Source organism: Chenopodium album, chromosome 26 (genome assembly GCF_948465745.1).
Source record: "Chenopodium album chromosome 26, dcCheAlbu1.1, whole genome shotgun sequence".
Taxonomy (NCBI): Eukaryota; Viridiplantae; Streptophyta; class Magnoliopsida; order Caryophyllales; family Amaranthaceae; genus Chenopodium; species Chenopodium album.
This window is the reverse complement of record NC_137859.1, coordinates 28257373-28280036: the sequence shown is the minus strand read 5'-3', so window position 1 is coordinate 28280036 and position 22664 is coordinate 28257373. Positions and strand designations below refer to the sequence as shown.

General features: G+C 35.8%; 1 protein-coding gene, 1 long non-coding RNA gene and 1 pseudogene across 2 annotated transcripts; 2 read left to right on the top strand and 1 right to left on the bottom strand.

The window, feature by feature from the left end:
- Window positions 1–1743: 1743 nt before the first annotated feature.
- On the top strand, window positions 1744–6316 carry LOC145617975 (cell number regulator 8-like). The gene is made up of 3 exons (XM_081672751.1): window positions 1744–2224; window positions 4251–4450; window positions 5805–6316. Exons 1-3 carry the CDS (start codon window positions 1861–1863, stop codon window positions 6045–6047), a joined length of 807 nt encoding a protein of 268 aa, XP_081528877.1. The 5' UTR covers window positions 1744–1860; the 3' UTR covers window positions 6048–6316.
- A 700-nt stretch (window positions 6317–7016) lies between these two features.
- On the top strand, window positions 7017–12904 carry LOC145618340 (uncharacterized). Its single transcript, XR_014107901.1, has 3 exons — window positions 7017–8254; window positions 11892–12477; window positions 12644–12904. It is a non-coding gene; the product is annotated as an uncharacterized LOC145618340 (long non-coding RNA).
- A 5084-nt stretch (window positions 12905–17988) lies between these two features.
- On the bottom strand, window positions 17989–20684 carry LOC145617585 (L-type lectin-domain containing receptor kinase VIII.1 pseudogene; annotated as a pseudogene).
- Between the last annotated feature and the right edge of the window lie 1980 nt (window positions 20685–22664).

The following is a 22664-nucleotide window of genomic DNA, read 5'->3' as shown; positions in this document are numbered from 1 at the left end:
TACCCCCCCGCTTCCAAAACTTCACCCACCGGAACCAATTATGAAGGAATAGACTCCTTCTCTATCTCTCCAATTGAAGAACTTCCCTACTCCACACCTTTTCTATTGATCAAGTTTGAAGCAAGAGGTTTTATGAGTGAGCACTAGAGCCTTTTTTGAAGCAGACCGAAGATTAGCCACTTCCTCCGTGAGTTTAGCTCGACCCTTGCGAGGAGACGCTCTAAGCCAAAGACCCCATTGCTTCTTCTGCAGCTCCTCATCTTCGCCAACATTCTAATAATCCTTTTTAGTGTGACCAATTATGCCACACCTGAAACAAAAGGTAGACAACCTTTCATACTTGAGGTGTACCACCGTAACAATCCCCTGCTTAATTCTGATTTTTTGAATTCGTTGCAATGGTTTAGAGGTGTCAATCATAATTCTAGCCCTGCGAGATTTATCCCACCTCAACTCATCTTCCTCCACCTCCATAACCACGCCTAATTTCTCAGCAATAACTTTAACATCCATACTCGATCTACTGTCCAACGGCAAATTATAAAATCGAACACGGAATGGGCAAAATTTCAGTTCAATAGTATCTGGTTGTTCATTAACAATAATTTCCTTCAGAATAAGCAATTAATTATCAAAGTTCCATGGAGCACCGTCTAGGATTTTCTCCTTATCACGCCAATGAAAAAATTGGATTATGAACAAATTATTTTCTATTTTACGGAAAACAAACCTCACGTTTTAGGGCCCAACTTTGTTTCAGAGTCTTTTGCATAGCATCAAAGTTGTACGATCTCACCGTTAAGTGTTTTCCAATCCGAAAGAGAGCAAGTTTGCTTTATTGGGTACTCGATTCGGAGGTTCCCAATTCCGCGATATCGTCCTCCTCCGCCGTGATTTTAAGGTTCGACCACTTCTCAACAATGTCCTCTGCCATCCTATCCAAAGAGCAGACCCCCAGAACAGGGTAGTCAAGCTTGAACACGCAAGAGAAAACCCCCTCTGACCTCCGCAAGAACGAAACCCTATTCTCCAAAGCGGTACTCGTTCCTGCCAATATTTGTTATACTCCCTCTGTTTTTTTATATGCATCACTTTGACCGGCACATTTGTCGAGACGCTACTTTAACCATAAATATCTTTAATTGTGTGTTAGTAAAAATTGTAACAAAATTATATTATGAAACTAGATATTATGACGAATCTAATGATATATAATATAATAACATTTATTCAATTTTTAGAGATGAAAAAATGAAGTAAAATATAGTATGTGAATAGTGCAATTGTCAAAGTGATGCAAAAAAAAAAAAAAAAAAAAAAAAAAAAGGAGTACTCCCTCCGTTCCACAATGATGTTCCTGTTTTGAATCTTTGACTTTTTTAAGAAAGAGAGAATCTTCTAAATTTCTCTTAATCTATAAGAGCAAATATAGTCATGTGGGATCTAGTTTGATTCGTCTTGGTGAGTAGATTATTAATATCTAACTTTTATAATTTTTGCTAGTGTGAGATTAAAGATATTTGCGGTCAAAGATGGGTAAAATTTTGCATCGATTTGCGAAACAGGAACATCATTATGAAACGGAGGGAGTATCAATTTGTTTGATGATACAGAGTTTTATGAATTTTTTGTTAAAAAAAATTAAAAAAAAAAAAAAAAAAAGCAACCCGACCCAAATTTAACACCTACGTCTCTACCCCAAAGTCCGCGCACCAAATGAAGCTGCTACTTCGTGACTTCCACAGTTCCACCTATATTTACACGGCGCTTATAAATGTTGTTCATCATTCTCTCTAGTTTCAACTCTTTACAATTTATCGTCAAACAAAACTCTTTCAAATTTATGTTGAAAACCCAACAATGGCGAACAACCCAGAAGAAGAATCAACCCCTTTGATAGGAACCACCAAAACTAACGCAAACCAATCAAACCCAGAATCAGAATCAGAATCAGAATCAAGCCCATTGTTACGAACCACCGACACCAACAACAACCAATCAAACCCAATTGATGATTCAAAGCTTCCTCCTTCACCTCCGCCGAATCAACCGCCTGTTCCCAAGGTATCTCAGCCTCAAGTGGCGGAAACCTATGCTTGGTCTGCTGATGGTATTCCTATGGATGTGGTTGGTCAACCTATGATGAGCCGTACTCCTTGGAATTCTGAGCTTTGTTCTTGTCTTGGTCGCAATGATGACTTTTTTAGCAGTGATCTTGAAGTTTGTGAGTATTTCTTTCTTTTTTGATTTTGGGGTTTAATTTGATTTTGATTTTGATTTTGTTGCTTGTTTATGAGTTATTTGATCATGCGTCGAATTGGGGTTTTGTGGGTAGAATTTGTTGATTATTTTGATTATGATTTTTGGTTGAATTGGATTGATTTCTGGAGAGAGATATGAGATTTCTTATTGCTTTTGATGGGTAATACGCAATTTGCGTTCAGAAATTTTTTCGTACATTTATTACAATTTCTTGAATGTCATATTAATGGGTATTGCGTAATCTGCATTTAGAAAAAAATAGCTTTATAATTTCTTGAATGTCATATTAATGGGTATTGCGTAATCTGCATTTAGAAAAAAATAGCTTTATAATTTCTTGAATGTCATATCAATGATATTATTATCAGTTGTAGATGCACATGGGTTGACATTGTTTCTTGAATGTCATATAATCATTTGTAGATGACACAAATTAGGTTCTGGTTTATGTTGAAACCATCAATTACCATGTATAGATCAGTAAGGAGGGTGTTCGGAGTTGCGTGCAACCTTAGCTTTTGCGGGAGCTATATGCTGTTTTCGTGATATTTTTACACCTAAATTTCGTTGGTAGGAAAATTGGTTGCTTTATTAGGTATGTTTTCGTATTAGAATTTGACTAAAGATCCTCTTAATGAAAGGAGGTTGTGGTGATTGTTAGTAATTTTTTTGGATGAGAGAATAAGAGGGAGGATAGGAAATAGATTTATGCTCGGAGTCCATTACCTTAAAATGAAGATAATGTTTACCCTTTTCTTGTGTAATTGATTATCCCCATATGATTGTAATAAGAACCACGGCTGCCTCTTCCAAGTAACATTGCCTCCACGCAAGCCTCGTTGTTGAAGACTCAATTACCCCATTCCCTTGTCCCAAGTGTGGCCTTTGGGATATTTTTTCCAGTAAGTTCAAGCTCTTATGTGGAATTTAAATCTATGACATTGGAAGAGAGATTACTTTTATCCGTTGAGTCAAAAGCATTATAGACTGTAGTCTTAGCTTTTGCTGTGCTTTTGTCTGTTGATTAATTTTTGCTAGTGAATATGCAATTGCTATTGGAGCTTAAGAAGTTTGAATCCTAGATTTGAAAAGATCTTTAAAAGTAAAGCCGTGAAAGTACAAAGTTACTTTTGCAAATTATAGTTCTAGAGCAAGGGTTCAAAGAAATTTCCATGATACACTTCCTGCCAACAGTTTTCTCTGAAATTTGACTAAACTGGCTTACTGTCGTTTGTTTTGTTTTAGAACCATATTGGCATATCCTTAGGTCCCCTTGCCAAAAGCTCTCTAGTGACATGCTTTGATTCAATGCATGTGATTATAGTAATATAATATCTTAAACTAGGAATAAATGTTTATGCTTGCCAAGAATATTCTTATAAGGTTCATGCATGGTATTAAATTTAGACCGCATAACCGCATTGTAATGAATTTCATCCAGTTTCGCTCAAACATTTCTTCTCCCTCATACTATAAATTTGCTTTTGCAAGGGAAGGTTTGGCTGTTTCCGATGATAGGAATCTTGTGACTGTTTGATAATAAGGAAGTATTGTATGGTTTATCAACACGATCAAGCTTGTAGATATATAGTTTCAGGTAGTAGCGAAGGGGAAGCTTGACTGGAAAATATCATGGTTTGTTTTTATCTAATTCACAAGTATCAAACCTGTATAAAACTGGATCTGTAAACAATTCCTGTACAAGTTGACTAGCTGTTTGCCTGAAGTAATGGAATAAACATTGGCTGAGAGTCTGAGACTCTGTAAATCATTAACAATGCAGATAATAAGTGCCAGTTCAAGTTTTTATCCCGTATATATATATATGTATACATATGTATATATATACACTTTTGGGCTTTGATTCGGGTTCTATTGAGGTCACTCATTTTTATCCAGGTTTCGTATCATGCCTTAGTTAATTTGTGCAAAAGCATATATGTGTGAGTGATACTTTTCTTACCCTTGCCAAATATTTTGATTTTCAGGTCTTCTTGGAAGTGTGGTACCATGTGTTCTCTATGGAAGTAATGTCGAAAGGCTGACGTCAACCACGGGGATTTTTTCTAATCATTGCTTGTCTTATGCTGCTCTGTACCTGATCGGAAATTCCTTATTTGGGTGCTCTTTGGCTCCTTTTTTTTCACATACAAGCCGTACTGCTGTTCGTCGTACTTTTAATCTTGAGGCAAGTTCTTTTAGTCAATGATGTAGTTGTTATATCTTACTTTCTACTTTAATACCATTCTTTTGTGCATTATTACTAGTCCAACTTGCTTGTTTGCACCTGGTTTGTTTGCACTTTCCCTTTGGCTTTTTCCAACAATTGAAAACACAAATTGGAGATTCAGTGTAGCGGACGCAGCCTTGTGGATTTTGGATATATGAACTGGACTCTTGATATTTTGTAGCTCAATTTACTACCAATTTGTGACCTGATAGGAGACACCACTTACTGGTGATAGCTAAAAAGCATTTGTATATCTCATTAACATGTATGTTAGTGAGATCAATATAGGTAGCTCATCTAGGAAAGTGATTTCATTGATGAATATAAATGGTTTACTGACAAGTTACTGTATATGTCTTTATTTGGCACCTTTCTTTGAATCATTCTTTTTCCTTCTCTTTGGAAGGGAGATATGGGCAAAAAGTGGACAGTATTTTTTTTTTTTTTTTTTTTTTTTTTTTTTTTTTTTTTTTTTAAATGTTCCCTGATGAATTTTGTCGTTGAAACCATAGCCCTAAAATTTTTGAATATTGTGCTCTTTGAAATTTATGTGTATGGATGTTCAACAGCAACAAAGGCTTAGTCCTAAATCGATTTGGGGTCAGCTAACATGATTTATGACTAAAATGGATGTTCAACAACAACATCTAAGCCTTAGTTAATCTAAACAGACACTAGATTTATGCATTCAAATATTTTGTCTTTATTTCTCAAACTTCTTTGACAAAAAGTTTAACAGGAAATAAGATTAATCAACATCCTTTAATTTAACAAGCTGTTGGAAATGTGTTAAGCCCTTGCTTGACATTCATGGGTTTGGTCCTCAATATAATGGTGATTTTGATGTTGACGTGCATTATTAGGTTGTTGCTTTTGGTGCTGTGTGTAATTAAGGATGTAATCATGTAGTGTAATTACATGGGCAAAGAACATGGACATGTGTTCCCAAACCCTTATTTAATGTGAGAGTATTGTGCTTTGGCTTGAGGTTTGGTTGGTGTAGATGAAATTATCCTCTTATATTTTGGTAGTTTTGTGTAGCAATTTCGATTCCACCTAAGTACATTTTCAATCTTATTGTGTTTTGTTTTGTTTTGTTTTTTTCATTTTTCTTTGGAAAGTATGGGTCAAAGTAGTATATGCATTAGGATCCACCACTCAATTGTGACAATAGGTCAGCTGCTATTCTGCTTCTTATTCAATGTCTCTTGAATGATTTGAAGCCTCTACTAACCTGTGTTCTGCTGAAGAATCTAAGGCCCTTGATCTTCCAACCACATTTAGACTAATCAACTGGTTGATTTTTTAATAGGGAAATTGCGAGGCTCTAGCGCGAAACTATGGGTGTTTTGAAAGCGCTTTTGATGATGAGATGCAACGGGAACAGTTGGAAACCACTTGTGACATTTTCACCCATATCTTGTGTCATCCATGCTCACTCTGCCAGGAAGGTCGGGAGATTCGTCGAAGGCTGCCACACCATGCTTTGAATGCTCAGCCAGTGCTTGTCATGGCTCCTCCTGGGGGACAGGCTATGGGTCGTGATCAACCATGAAAGCACTCTCATAGTGTGCCCTGAACATCGTTAGTGTTATGTCTATACGTGATGTTCTGTTTTGGCGGATAATTGATTTGTCTATACTTGATCGATTCTGTTTAATTGACCTGCAGAAAGCAGCTGTGCAGTATTTTTTGTGTGATGTTAGAAACATGAAAATGGAAGTGGTGTGTATTATGTGGAGTTTAATTTCCGTCTTATTTTACTATCAATCTGCAATACACACATTCTTTGTTTGTTTTTAAGGAAATGATGTTTTTTTTGGATTTTTTTTTTTAATGATAAGGTTGCATTTTTTATACCATCGCACAAATATATATATATATATATACATATATATATATATATAGATATTTTTTTTTTTATTTTTTTTTTATGCCCACATTGGACGAACATCTTTAAACATTGGAGAAAGTTTGATGTTAGTAATAACTATACTAGATGAAGCCCGTGCGATGCACGGTTTGATCTATTTTTTTTTTAAAAAAAAATATTTTTCATATTTATGTGATAACATTTGTTATTTTATTTATTGGATATAACTAAAATTTATAATCCTACGTGGCACGTTAACTAACCTTATATTAGGTGGCATAATCCTATTGTAGCGTTTTAAAAATATTAATCCTGTGTGGTGCTCTAATAATTTTTTTAAAATAAAAATCCTACGTGGCGCTCTAAAATCTCGAGAAAAAACTCCCCTTTATATATATATTAGATTGTTTTCAAGAATATGTATATATTTTCTACTCAAGATAATACCGCCTTTTCAAAATCTAGAATCAATTCCACTTTTAACCCTCATCTGCTTAAAGTGAGCATTTTACTGGTTTGTTAAATAAGTTATCTGTTTAAGAAGGTGAATTGTCACGTGTCACCTTCTTATTGGTTTTATTTTTTTAAAATAATTTTTTTTTTAAAAAATGATAACTAAAAAAAAAAATTAAAAACCCTTTCCCACTTCCCTGATCCCTTCCCTTGTCGAACCGATCCACCTCCCCTTGCCAGACTGACCCACTTGGCCTTCCTCTGTTGAAGCTAATCCCTCCTCTTGTCGGAGCCACGACAGCCTAGTAACCTAAAAAACCACCATCGCACCTAATTATTAATTTGAATTCCAGCCCTGTTTCATCTTCCTTCTTCTCCTAATCCCCCCACCTTAACTAGCTCCCCTCTTCCTGCCGGTGCTAGAGCCCTATCCACTAAACTGTAGCCCCCATCCCCTAGTGTATAAATGCAACCCCTTAAGTGGCTACTGCTCTAGTTTTGTGAGGTTTTGACAGACTATTGTGCAAGAAATCGGATTTGAGAGGGGAAGAAGATTAGAGTACAGAGGTGAATCTGTGAAGTTGATAGGTTGTTAATGTTTATTAGTGGCAAGATGGTGGAGTTAGGACCTGAGAGGTGGTGTGGGTTTTCGGTGTAGGTGATTGCTAAATGAAAGAGGTTTTTGTGATGTGGTGTCGAATTAGTGGTGGGGGTAAGTTTCGGTTAATGGGTGGAGTTTATGTGGGTCATCGGAGTTGGATTGCGAGGTCAACTGGGTTGGACAGCGCAGGCGTGTGGTTTTTTTGGGGGATTAAATGGTGGGTCAGTTGGTGTTCAGTGCGTGGGGTCAAGTAGTGGTCATTTCAGTTGGTCCGGTGGGAAGGGATAGGGTTAGGAGTTCGTGGTGGAGGTTAGGTGAGGATCAAGTGGTGGCTGTGATGGTGGTTATGCAGAGGTGGTGGTGGTGCTGCCATTGAAGGAGTTGGGAGGTGAGAGGTAGGAAGAATGAGAGAAGAAATTTAAAAAAAAAAAAAAAATAGTGACCTATTAAACAAATTCTAGGTAAAAAAAAAAGCTCATTTTGAGGAGATGGAGGGAGGACTAATCAAAAGTGGAGAGGGTTCAATTGGTAGCAAGCAGGAGTAATATCGTATTTTTGCCACTTAAGTTGGGGGCCCAGCTAGGTAATCAAAACGGCCTCCATTTTGGTGACTGTACTCAAGGATGAAATTTTGGCGAAAATTTCATCTGCACACGCAATCTTTTCGATTTTTTGGACTAACACTTTTCCACTTTCGGCATAGCAAGAAAGATAAAGTTCGAGCAAGAGAGAGAAAGTGCGAGCATCAGAGAAAAAGTTCGAGCAAGAGAGAAAGTTCGAGCAAGAGAGAGAAAGTGCGAGCAAAGAGTTTAGCATTCACCTCTTCTTGTTCAAGGTAAATCTCAATTGAATTATGAATTCCATTTTCGTATATTTGTGTGTAAATTAGTGATTAGTTGTATATTTTGTTTGATTAATTCTAAATTTAGAACCATTATTTGATTAATTTAGAAGCACTTGTGTTTGTAATTGACTACAATTGCTTCATCTGACTTCTTAATTGTGGTAGATCAATTCTAGGGTTATAGTTGAAGACAATTAGTTCAATTTAGGGTTTGTAGAATTGGGATAAATTGGTCCTTTGGCTGATTTAGGGTTGTTGAAATTCTAGGGTTATAGTTGAAGACCATTAGATCCGTTCTAGGGTTATAGTTGAAGACCATTAGAAGCACCATTAGCTCAATTCAATGAGTTCAATTTAGGGTTGTTGTTGCATTAGCTCAGTTTAGTTAAATTTAGGTCTTTGATTGAAGTACCTACACCATTAGCTCATTAGTTCAATTTAGGGATTTTAAGGTTGGTCGTTTAATTGGCATGTAGAATTTGAACAAATTATGTGTCTTTTGTGGGGCTAGCAATTCAATTAGTGATACTAGACATAATGAAATCATAAATATATGTGGTCAAAAAATATCTTTTCTGAAAGGGAAAGGGGATACATAAACAATTGATTCACCTAATTATAATAAAAAAGGGGATACTTTTAAACATGTTGATCAACAAGTAGCTACTAAAGAAAACAAAAAGGCCGGAGGAACAACCCCATTAGAAAGAACAACATCAAAAGTGTAGGCGTCGTTTGAAGCGCGCCTACGTTAAGCATGTTGTGAATATGCTTGACACTCAAAGGAAGTGGGAATTGACATATACGATTAGGGACAAGGAAAGTAAGGAGCCGCCAACAAGTTTTTTAAGGAACTTGTAAACCGTTCACGGATCATTATAAGGCAACCACGAAAAGGGATAACGATAGGGAACAACTATTGACCCGTGAAGGTTACACCCCATTCATAATCCATGAGATTACTAACTCCATATGGTTAAGAACCATGAAAGGAGGATCGGGGATGATGGTATGAAGTGAGTCATGGAGTCACATTCGCCCTTATTGGCCTCTACTCGATTCTTATTGTGAAAAGTAATCCTTGATCTCAAAGGCATACAAACTAAATATTCAATTTGCTCCAAACTTATAATTATGATAAATTGGTTAAATATTAATGCATCATATAATTCTAAAATATTGTGACCACTTGATTAAATAACAAGATTAAAGGAACCTAAACTGGTTGTCCAAATTATCTTATTAGTCATGATTTTTAATTACATATTCCCTTTAAACATGCAATATGGTGATCAATATAATAGAAATCAACATTAATATTGGAAGCAATTCAACAATAAATTGTTAGTCAAATAAAATAATAATCCTAATTATGATATTAGCAATAAGAAATAATAATAATAAAAGTAATTTAGTGATTAATTACTCACTTTCCGCGTTTTGTTGAATTGCTACATCATGAATAAATTGTTAGTAATTTCGACAAAAATAACTCAAATTGAAATTAAATTAAATAAAAGGTAGAGTTAATTTGATCCAAACCCTCAATTAATTATACCTTTCACACCTTGGTTTAAGTATAGAAACTCGGGTCAAGTATGGACTCCTTGGAGTGCTTAAGGGATGTATATGAGAGAATAGAGTGGCTAGAAATTAGGCTAAAGAGGGAGAAGAGAATGATTTTTGGTGTAGGGAGGAGAGAGAATGATTTTTTGTGTAGAGGAGAGGATGAGAGAATGATTTGATGATCAAACTTGTAGATGATTGAAAAAGGGATGATATGACCTCTATTTATAGGGAAATAAGAGGGTCGAAGAATCAAGTAAAGATCAAGTTCGAATCGGAATAAAACTCTTGCAATAGACAACAGTTTTTTGCGGTTTTTGTTTTTATGATATCTTTTGATCCAGAAATTGGAATAAGATAAATAAGATATATTTGGAAAGATCTTGAAGTTTAATTTCTAACCCAATTAGAATCAGATTAAAACATTTTGTAGAATAAAAGATATAGCCGAAATAGTGGGACGGTGTCGGTTTTGGATAGAGTTTCGTATTTATTTTATATATTTTTTGTTATAGCTCGGAATTAATATTATAATATATCATTGGAAAGATAATTTCAAGAGCTATCTAAACATATAAAATTTTGATAAAAACTATGAAGAAAAAAAATAATATCTGACTATCTTTGAACGTATTTCAATTCGAATAGAATTAGGACTTTCAAAAAGAAAAGTTTTATTCAATTTTAAACTCTTTAATCTTATCTTTTCAAAAAGGATAATTAAGATATTTAGAAACTTATAGAAGCTTCCAATTAATCTTAATTGGTTTAGGAATTGGATTAAATCTATTGGATCCTCCACATGATCAATGGGTCGTAGGTAATGTGGGCTTAATTAGGTTCGATCCATATGGGCTCAATTTAGTATTTTGGCCATAACTTATTCGTTATAACTCGGATTTGGGCTTATAATATACCGCTGGAAAGATCTTTTCATTTGAACCCATATTATGGACAAAAATAAACTGGTCTAAACGTTTTATAAAAAGAACACAAAATGAATTATTTTGGGTTTAAAGGTACGAAAACAGGAAAATAAGTTATGGTTTGGGGAAATAGGCTAGGAATTGGGTTGGTTTATGAAATGCACTGGATAAATATTTTATATAAAGACATTACAAAAATCCAATAATAATAATATATTTTAAATACGTGAAGTTGTTTAATTTGTGCTATAGTAACTGACTCTTTTATGTGTCTGGATACTCCGTGTAGCTAGCTATTATAGAAGTTACTTTATCAGTGTTATAGGGGTTACCCGTTCAGTGTTATTGTTGTTATCTCGCCAATGTTATAAGGGCTATGTGTTTTGTGTTATAGAGGGTTACTCTGTCAATATTATAGGGGTTCACATAAAAGACATTATGTGTGTATCTTTTGTTTCATTGATTATTGAATTAATAATAAGGTAGTTAACTGAGTTTAAAAATATAAATAAACAATTGGAAGAATTTTTATAGAGGGAAATAGTGGAACTTAAGCGATATTACTAAAAAAAAGTACACATAATTTTGAAAAAACATGTGCAATTATTGTAATATTGGTGTTTTTAAAAAGAAACACGATAATATAATAAAATACTATGTTGGTAGTTTTTATTAGGGTAGTGTGTGTTCTTAGGAAAAATAATAGTGGAAGTTTTTTTAGGAGGGCTTTTTTTATTTATTTTTTGAAAAATGATAGGTGGAAGTTATTTGTAGGGGCAAAAAACAAACAAAAAAAAAAGAAAAAAAAAGGGATTGGATGAAAATTGAGAGATTGGATTTTGGCGTGATGTGGTGAGAAGTTGTTAAAATGACTCTTAAATTATATATTAGATATGTTCTATGTAATTGAAATAATAAGCACATAGATTCGTTTAACAAGTTGTTGATGCTTTGTTTGGGCATTCACCATTGTTGCTACACTATATGCAAAATTGCAAATCGACTAAAAACTTCCAAAGTATTGTAAATGTTCTCTTGTTAAAATTAAATTTGCTACGTTGTATGACATCAAGCCCAAACTTGTTACGATCTTTTTCAGATTTGGAGGTTGATTATATTATTCTTGGTATGTGTAGGTTTGCTTTGTGTTGAATTCTTGTAACAATGACGAAGAGCAAGGGAAAGAAAGTCACTTGTAGACGTAGATGGGGTGTAATTTCTTGTTAAATTCTGTTGAATTATATGTTTACTCATATTTTTACTAATATATGAATTGATTGGTTGGAGAATGTGAACTATACTTGCTGAGGAACTTAAGGTAGGTGATGGTTGTTCAACCAGTTAATACAATAAAGAAAGCTATAAAAAGAAGAACCTCAATGCAACCAATGTTGTAAAGCTCAACATGATCAAAGCGATGATGAGCAGAAAGCAGTTGCTCTAGTTCAGATTATGCTACTGATTCCTCAAAGTCCTCGGAGGAGCCTAAAAGAGGAAAGAAAAAAGTGGCCGCGTCTAAGACGTGTAAGAGATCAGAGAGCAAAAGGTCTGGAAAGGTCGATGTTCCTGAGAGTTCTTCAGCCAAAAAAAAAAAAAAAAAAAAAAAATTGGTCGAACGGAGATTAAGATTGCTGACCAAAAATTTGAGATATTTGCTTGTGATAGAGTGCGTAGTAAAGGCCCTAGTCATCTACACTAAAAGAACAAAGGGCAAGAAATAGGGTAAGCACACACTTATATTTGTGTTTATTTTTTTCTCTTATAAGGTACTCGCTATGTATAACATTTCTATAAATATTATAGAAAAAATTGTTTCTAAATTTTAATGAAAATAGCTATACTTATGGTCTTCACTCTAGCATTTACAGCCTCCTAATGTAATTTGTAGGGTTGATGCTTGGAGCAAAATGATAAATGAGCTTGATGAGACGAGAGTTATGGCTGTCAAGGGAATGGGTTTTAATGGGTTGTTGGGAATTAAGCTAAATTTCCTCCCACGTCAACTATGTTATTGGTTGATGTCAAGGATTGTTAGCGATGCCCTTGTTATTAGTGATATGGAGTTCCCTTTGTGCCCCATCCAACTATGTCCACATGTTGAAGGCATAGGAGAAGCAACTCTTGAGTTGGTTGATGTTGTTGTTAGTAGATATGGTACTCTTTAAGAAAATATTGACAAAGATAGGAATGTTAGGTCCGCTATCGAAATTTGTATAGATGATGCTATGAATGATATAAAAGGTCCGAGAGACGAAAACAGTGTAGTTGTACCATTTAATAGTGACGATGATATAAAAAAGTTTCAGACGGCTTTCCTTGTTGCTGCTTTGTGATTGATTTTGTGCCCACAACAGATGGTAGTGTCCTCGCAACTAGCTTGCTCCCCGCTGTCACAGTAGCATCTAACGCTAGCAATTACAATTGGTGCAAATTTGTTCTAGACTGGATCTTAGATTATGCTAAGATATTTCCGAAAAGGTTTAATGCCAAGGGATATGCTGGTGGTTGTGGAGGGTGTACACTTTTTTTAGTGGTAATTTCCTACTTGTACAACATAGATTCTAATTCCCTTCTCCTATGCATTAACATTTTGTATTGGTGTGCATATATTTTACTTGGATTGCTTGAAAAGACCACCAGTTGTATGGAATGTCTTTCCACGGATGATTGTGTGGGATTCTCAGTTGGTGTGCCGTGTGGTGGAAACTGATAGGACTACAACTGATGACTATGGTGAATTTGGTGTGAGTATGATGATCCTTAGTAGTTGATGTATAATTATTTAGGTATGTGAATGATTAATGTATTGTCAAATGTGTGTTCTAATTTGATCTGCGTTTAAAATTGTAAATCTAAATAAATCATTATAGAAATGGTAGACCTTTAAATTGCATAGCTAAAAGTTGCTTGTTTTTCGATAAATGTTAGATGGGTACTTCCTTATTCACTCATTTGATTTTTTTTTTCTTTTCCAACAGGTTGTTGATGTTGCTTATGTGCATGCGCACCCGAGGCTTCCTCGGGATGGTAGGGTTACTTACGTTAAGGAAGTTGCAACCGAGGTGAAAGCTATTGCAAGACCATTTCAAACAATGTCATATGCTATATTGCATTTTGTGTGGTAAAAGATTATTTGTTATTGTACGCAGGTTGTGAGGCTAATTGGCCTAGAGTTGCAGAAAATGATTTGCTTTATAGTAATCAGGCTGAAGGATGCAATGGCCGTGAATTGGGAGGAAAAATCAGGCCTTCCCCCTTGTAGGTGTCGTTTGAAGTGCGCTTACGTTAAATCATGTTATGATATGTTTGGCACTCATAGGGAGTGGGCATTGACATGCGATTAGGGGACAAAGCAAAGTAAGGAGCCGTCAACAAGTTTTTAAGGAACTTGTAAATCGTTTACGGATCATAAAAGGCAACCACGATTAAGGGACAACAAAAGGAAACAACGATTGACCCGTAAAGTGAAGGTTACACCCCATTTATAATCCATGAGATTACTAACTCCATATGTTTCGGAACCATGAAAGGAGGATCAGGGATGATGGTACGAAGTGAGTCATGGAGTTACATTTGCCTGTATTAGCCCCTACTGGGTTCTTATAGTGGAAAGTATTCCTGTAATCTCAAAGACATGCAAACAAAATATTCAATTTACTCTAAACTAATATTATGTTAAATTGGTTGAATATTAATACACACATATAATTCTTAAAATATTGTGACCACTTGATTAAATAACAAGATTAAAGGAACCTAAACCGGTTGTCCAAATTATCTTATTAAGTGTGATATTCAATTACATATTCCCTTTAACATGCAATATGGTGATCATAATAACAATAGAATAAACATTGATATTGGAGGCAATTTAACAACAAATCCAACAAAATGAAATCGTTAGAAAAATAATAGAAATAAAAGGAACATGATTTCTTACTTTGATTTTGCTTGTTTGCAACTATAAAAACAATAAACGCATTAGTAACTTCAAGAAAAATTATTAAACATAATAATTAAAATGAAATTAAATAGAGTTGATTTGGGGCCAAACCCTCAAACAGTTCTACCTTTCACGCCTTGGTTTAAGGACGGAACCTCGGGTTAAGTACAGACTCCTTGGAGTTCTTAGAGAAGGTATTTATAGAGAATAAGGTAGGCTAGTGTTTAGGCTAGAGCATAAAAGAGAGAATGCATGAGAGAATTAATTGATGCCCCGTACATCAGAATTGAGGTGGTATTTATAGGAAAATAAAATAGAGGGAATACACGAAACCCTAAAATAAATAAAAACACTAGAAAGGCTATCGCGACACGGCAGTGTCACGGTAAGGGATAGAGTTCGAGTGAGATATCAACCATAGATTTCGGAACTTTCGAGATGCTTTCTTGCGAAAGCCAACGGAGTCTGTAACTCAACCTTCTCACCCATGAGGGGATTCCATATTCGATGAAAAATTTAAATCCAAAAGCTTCACTTTAGCGATTACATACGAGGGCACCCTCATTTCCAGAGATAAAATCAGGCTGCACATAAGGGGAAAAGCCCTCCTACTGAGCAAGATCATTAATGAATAAGGAAGCACTTCACTAAGGACAGCCGGTCTCACTTCACGCAGCATAGCGCCTTGCTATTTGCATTCATCCTTGTAACTTACCAAAGTTTCGTCAGCTTACCGACTATAGCTCATTGATCCAGACTTTTGTCACTAACATACAGCGTGGGGATATCTTTCAATCAAAGCTATTCCTTTAGCTTGGCGTTTAGCTACTAAGCTATGCGGGTCATCAGCAATAGACTGCATTAGTGAAGGAAATATAGCATCAAAGGGCGCTTATCCTGCTAATCGTGGGTCTTGGTAAGTACCTGACAGACTGAAGGCTTGGAACTTAACTCAATGATGGGTTGACTGCAGGGAAGCTTTACTTAAGTGGATTCGGCCCAACCTTGGCTACGAACCTATTCTCGCTAAGAGCTAAGAACTAGGCATTTCAAAGCAATTACCTTCTTAGCTTACAGAATCTCTTGAAAAAAGAAAGTCTAGCTCTGTCCGACTCTTTCCAACAATTTAACATGCTCCAAGTACGCCCATGATACTTGAAAGAAGTAAGATCAGAGGAGGAAGTCCGTTTAGGACGAGCCACCCCCTCTGAGGAGCAAATGTTTAGGGTAAAAATACCTCAAATACGTGGTCCAATCCCATGACGACATGTGGCCCAATCAAAGGGCGACACATGTCTCCTTATGAAGATGACACGTACAAATAACAAAAGAGCACCCAAAATAAAGAGAATGACATAAGGGCAAAAGGCCTCCCTACATCAGGAGGCCCAAACTTCTAGGAATGCCGCAAAAACGGCGCCCCTTAGGACACGTGTCCTAACCTGATTGCGCAGCTAATCAGAGCCCAAAATCCTAGGTCACTTACCCTAAGGGGTATAAATTCCCACCTGGCCTATAAATACCCCAATCATTGATGATGGGAGGGGTGGATTGTGACATATCCTTACAAAGAGCACTAAAAGCTCCAACTTCTCTCTACTATCTCTCTCTACATTTATTCCGTTTCCGGTCACTAACTTGCTTGTCGGAGGCGGATCTTCGATAACCGACGATTCGTGTTTTGCAAGTGTCCGAGTCCTGTTGCCTGGAAGAACGTGACAAGTATCTCGAGGGATTCCAAAATACCCCGAAATACCTTCCACTATCTTTATGTTTTATTGCTTTCTCCAATTTCTTCTGTAACTTCGCACATTGAGAAATTGAGCAAGTATTTAAAAACAGAGGGAGTATTATAGAACTAGATATACATTATTTTAGAATGCATCACCTTTTTTCTTTGACTTATCAGCTAATCAATAATTATATTGTGGTTTGGTGGCTTACTGGCTGGTTTAGTGGTAGTTATTAATTCACAATAATAAGTAGTATCGTACATATATAAAATATTATGGGTTCCTATAATATATGACGTATAAAGTTAGTGAATTACAATTGAATCATATTCATGATTGTACTGTTGTACAACGAAAGCATATGGGCAAGTGTAAATAAATTTGCTATATAAAGATTATAACAATCTCCTTTACTCCTTTCCAATGCCATGGCCTATGGCAGCATTGGTAAGGATCACATGATTCACATCTTGCTTCATTATGGGAAAACGAATGACGTGAAATAAAATTGATGCAACAAAAAGTTTAACACAAACTCTAAATTATTCTAAAACTTCAAAAGTTTTAATGAGGTTTTTTTTGTTTTTTTTTTCCTCAATTACTTACTGTTAATTTGGTAAATGTTAAATGCTTTATTTAACAATTTTTAGAATAAGATTACTTCGATCATCTCACTATTTTTATCTTTCTCTACAATAGACTGCGAATGAAGATGCTCCGTATTAACACATTATTCAGATATTATATAATCGTTTAGTCTTGATTTTAGTGTGTCCAATTCCCTATTGTATTTTTTTTAATTTAACCACCATTTAATATCTGAGTAGCTAATATTTAATTTGATCAAATCCTTTAATTTAAATTATCTATTAGCAAAATCAACCTTAATATCTTGAACAATAGCTTGGGCACACCCAACACCCCATACATTGACTATTAGTTGACACGTCACTAACTATAGATTATTAAGCTACAATGCGTGTCATTAATCACCCTTTAATGACACGCGTTTGGGCACTCAAAATATAATTCATAGTGTTGAGGCAACTTTGCCTTATCTATTTGTCTCACAAAACTGTTTTGCGAATTAAAATTGTTCTTACTTTTTCATAACAAAATACTATATTTATGTCTTATTAATTACAATAAAAGATAATTATTTATAAAAATATAAAATAATAAGAAAAGGAGGAACTAATAACCGACGATGTTGTCAAATAAATAAATAAGTAACCGACGAAAAGATAGCCGTTAAGACACCATGAAAGACCCGTGAAAAAAGGACAATCCATTGATAAAAATCTCTAATTATTAATGCTAAAAAAATTATAAAGAAAAGCTCCTTTGAAAGAAAATATAAATAAATACTGCCACCTTTTTGTCACTCAACTTTGCTAAACCTCTACTCAACTTCTAGACCCCGAATGTATGCCTTTTTTGTAAAAAGATAACTTGAAAGCAACCACCTTTGGACCCCACTATTTTTCTCTACAAAATTTCTCCAATTGCAACCGATTATTTGACTAATCATCAATACTACTTTGTTAGCCATTGGCAATATTGTTACATTATTACAATAATGAGTTAAACTATTACAACAAAACTAAGGGTCCCTTTGTACCCCAATGAAAAAAGTCCAAACTTTGTGCGTATTGCAATGCTTTTTCCCTTTCTCTTGTGGGAAAAAAGATTAATTTTGACCTTAGGAGACACATTATTTGTGTATACACTTATAATTAATCAAATGAAACAATATCACTTAGCATCATCAAATTAAAACTAAAACCCTATAATAATTTTACAACAATGACAAAATTCACCCATATGGATGCGGTACCCAAACTATATCTTACAGGGGTTGGTTGTTGCAGGTGTATGTGTAGACGCGTTTTTTAAATACGTTATCTTTTAGACTAGCTCATCACCACCAATACCACCTTCGGCGGTTCCACCACCCGGTAGGAACAAGTTGCGCTCTGATGAAGAGGATGAAGTGGAGATATTAAGCATAGCATTGCAATCAGAAACACTATCTTGCAAGTTCAAAAGAAGCTGAGATGTACTAAAACTCATAGAGGGTTTAGTTCTAGGGACAATTGGCACCTCTGCCTCACCAATTAACATTTGTACCACACTTCTCATTGTAGGCCGTTCCAATGGATCAGGGTGAGAACAAGCTAACCCAACAAGCAAAACCCTCCTCATTTCTCCTTCATCAAACTCTCCATTCAACCTCTCATCAACTGCCTCTAACAACCTCCCTTCAGTATGCAATCCCCACACCCATTCCACCAAATTCCCATGCCCTTTAGTCCCATTCTTTTCCTTCTCTATTGGTCTCCGGCCACTCGCCACCTCAAGGGTCACCGCCCCGTAGCTAAACACATCAGTTTTATCCGTGGCTCGCCCTGTTAGAAGATACTCCGGGGCTAAATACCCCATTGTCCCCGCTGCCACGGTTGCATCCGGGGACTTATCATGTTCCATTTGCCTAGCTAACCCGAAATCACTCAATTTCGCATTGAAAACTTCATCTAACATAATATTACTTGTTTTGACATCTCTATGTACAACCAAATTCTCACATTCTTGATGTAAATAGGCCAAAGCTGAGGCCACCCCAAGTAGAATTTTCCTTCTATGTGGCCAAGATAATACCATTCTTGACTCAAACAATGCCTTATCTAAGCTCCCATTAGACATTAAATCATACACTAATAATATTTCTTCCTTCTCATGACACCAACCTTGAAGTCTAACTAAATTCCTGTGCCTAAGTGATCCAATTATTGACAATTCTGATAAGAACTCGTTCTTCCCTTGCCCTCCATTGTTATTACTACATCTTTTAACCGCGACGACATGCCCTGTTTCCGGCAATATCCCTTTGTACACCGTCCCAAAGGCGCCATGTCCGATAACCCGACTCGAATCGAACCCTTTAGTGGCGATTTTCAGCTCTTTGTAGCTGAATTCCTTAGGCATTTTAATGACATCCGTTGCTAAAGAACAGGATGTTGAATTTCTAGGTAATTTCAGCTTCGATTTCTTTGAGAAAAACCAAAATAAAATCCCTCCAAACAAAACTAGCAAAAAAGCACTTGCTGTCACAACCCCAGCTACCGCAGCTGGGTTACGCTTACAGAGCTGGTTGCCACAGGAGCTTTTATTAGTTGATAGAATCGATTTCGAATGCGATGGCGGAATTGCTGGTGGGGGAGCGTGCACAGCCACCGTTGTGGTCCCACTTGGCGGCGGCAGAGCAGTGAAAGGAGGAGATGGCTGAGGCTCTGATGACATCGACGCCGACTCGAAAGAGGAGGTGAAACTCCACCAGTCAATACTGTGAGTCTCAGTGCTCCCCTGAGTTGACCCAGTGAAACCCACAAACATCTCATCTTTTACAAAGTTATCCAAATCGAAGCTAAACGAGAGGAGGGGTAATTTGGGTTTAACATTTGAGTATGAAATTGAAATACTAAAAATCTGAGTTAATCCAGAATAGTCGATCCAAGTATTAATTAGATCACCACTCTTTAAATCCACATTAATTGTATCTAAATCACTTACATGAGATGAAACCATTGAACCAAGATCCAAACCCACATGGTTACTATTAATGTCCTTAAATTCTACATCCATTAATGTATCAAACTCGACCGCAACGAACCCCGGGTTCGAACCCTGGCTAAGCCCTAGAAAACCCCCGGCCGCTCCGTTCGAGTCGTTGTCGGGGGATATTATGAAGGCGAGTCCACCACCAATAGAGCTAGGGTTAAGATTTGAAATGGCGAAAGAAAAGAAGGTAGTAAAACTCACCGGAAAATTAGTTCCGGCTTGCCGGAACTTCACCGGACGGGAGTAAAACACCCTCCCGGCGCCGGAGTTTGGGACGGGGAGGTCACGGGTGAGGCGAACGCTCCCATTGTTTAAATGAGCGTCGCCAAGGAGTTTTAAGCTGGTTAGGGTCAAAGTTCCGAAGTCAAACTCCGTGGTATCGCCACCATTAGTGGTGGCCACACCGGCGGAAACATAGATTGATAGCACAATAATCAGGATGAAGTTGAGGGGGTGATGAGTTAACATTGGAAATTATTATGAGATCATTAGAGAAATTAAAAAGAGTAATTGGTAAATAGTGTGAGAGATTGATTGAAAGATTGATAATGTACTACTTGTTGTTAAGACAAAGGAGAGAGAGTGGAGTGAGGTAAGATAGTGTGGAAATAAATGGGCAGATGGCAGAAAAAGGGGCTAAGAGAGAAACAAAGAAACAAGTAAGAGTAAAGAATGAGAGAATGGGGGGTGTGATTGTGATACTGTTGTAATGTTGTTGAGAATCCAAAGATAGGTTGAGGATGACAGGTGGGGGTCAGTCGGATTACACGTTCACATTTCCAACGGTTATTTTTGCCGCTGTTCATTTACAGACAAAATTCTCCCAACTCTATTCGCCCCTCAAAGTTACATTATTTTTTTCTAATTTTTTTTTTTATAATATATTTGGAGCCATCTTTTATGAATTAATACCTCCATCTTTTTATTTTTGCCCCATAAGTGCATGTTTATTTTATTAATTTTTTGTTGTATAATTTTGATAAGTGAAAATAATGATGGATTCAAAATCCAGAGTATTGTTTATGAGAGAAAAATAATGGTCTTTATAGCCATGTATGATATGGGGTAAAAAATAATGAGATATTTTAAAAAGTAAAGTGGAGTAAAATTTAAGGGATGGAGGGAGTATTAACTTATTTAGACTTACACTATGTTTGGATAATAATAGTGAAGGTAAAGGGAGGGGAAAAAAATAGGGCAGGGAATGGGAGGTTAGGAAAAGGAGAGAGTGAGGGCCTGTTCTCTTTAGCTTATTTTCAATTTAGTTTTATTCAGTTCAGTTCAATTCTGTTTAGTTCAATTCAGTTTAGCTCCAATAAGTTCAGTTTAGTTCAATTCTTATCTTAATTAATTTCCTTCTCTCATAAAATAGTCAGTTTAGTTCAGCTCCAATAAGTTCAGTTCATTTCAGTTCAATTTAGTTCAGCTCAATTCAATCAATCTGAACAGGCACTGACTTTCCATTTTTCTTTCAAAACTATTTAACAACTTACATTTTGTTTGAATAACAAAGTGGAAGAGAGTTGAGAAGGAGGTATGGAAAGGGAAAGAGAAGATAAGGATATATTTTTGCTCCAAATCTTTCCAACAGTTGAAAAATTTGATTTATTAGAGGGGACGGTAAATGAATCTTTCCATTCCTCTTCTCTTCTCTCCTATCAAAAGGTACCCACAAAAGGGCAGATGAATCCCTTCTCTTCTCTTGTCTTCTTCTTCCTCCAATTGACTCAATCCAAACAATGTGTAAGTTTATTTAAAGGGGAAGGAAAAATGGATTCTTTTAATTCCCTCCTCTTCTCTCCTTGCATTGAATATCCAAAAATGAATGATGTATCCTTCCTTTTTGCTATCCATTTCTCTCTATCCAAACATAGTGTTACGAATTACTCAATCGATCTCATTGTCTCATAATGGTAGAAATCGAAGTTACAACTAACGCCATGTATTACACACACACAAAGAAATTTCTATTAAATTAAACCATGCTTAGATTGAAGGTAATGTATTTATAGAATAATCAAAGTAAGTTACTCAACCTTATCATGGGATAACTATTACCTCAAATCAAAGTGAGCGTATTAAATAAAAACTCCTTCTTCTTCATCTATCACAACACCATCATTTTACAATTCCTCTTACAATTAAAGATGTCCAAACCTAACTCAACTGACTAGATTCAAAACCGACCTGAAAAATACCTGATTATGATTTTTAGTTGCATGGACACCATAATTTAGAATGAATCAAGTTTGAATTTTAGATCCAACCCAATTAACTTGACCCGACCCGACCAATTAAACTCAACTGAACACCCGAATTGACACCATTACTTATAATTACTTCATTATTATATTGTACTAATAGTCTATATATTCCTCATTATAATTACAATCTCATCTTGTTTTCTTGTTGTGTTACATTCACTTTCATTTTCTTATTTTGAACCTAATTAGCTAACACCCTTAGTCTTAGCATAACCTTGAAACAAATGTATGAGATTTTGAACTAGAAATAGGTTAAAATCTTGGAGTGGTACTAAAAGTGTTTCACAAAGTCTTATATATGGCTGACCACACCGTGTGACAGGGTTATTTTGTATTTGTGTAATAGGGGTT

What these genes read in the sequence shown, in the direction of transcription:
- LOC145617975 (XM_081672751.1), top strand. Translation starts at nt 1,861, where the DNA reads ATGGCGAACAACCCAGAAGAAGAATCAACCCCTTTGATAGGAACCACC. An exon ending in TAGCAGTGATCTTGAAGTTT is followed by an intron (nt 2,225 to 4,250) that starts GTGAGTATTTCT and finishes TTTGATTTTCAG; the next exon opens with GTCTTCTTGGAAGTGTGGTA. An exon ending in GTCGTACTTTTAATCTTGAG is followed by an intron (nt 4,451 to 5,804) that starts GCAAGTTCTTTT and finishes ATTTTTTAATAG; the next exon opens with GGAAATTGCGAGGCTCTAGC.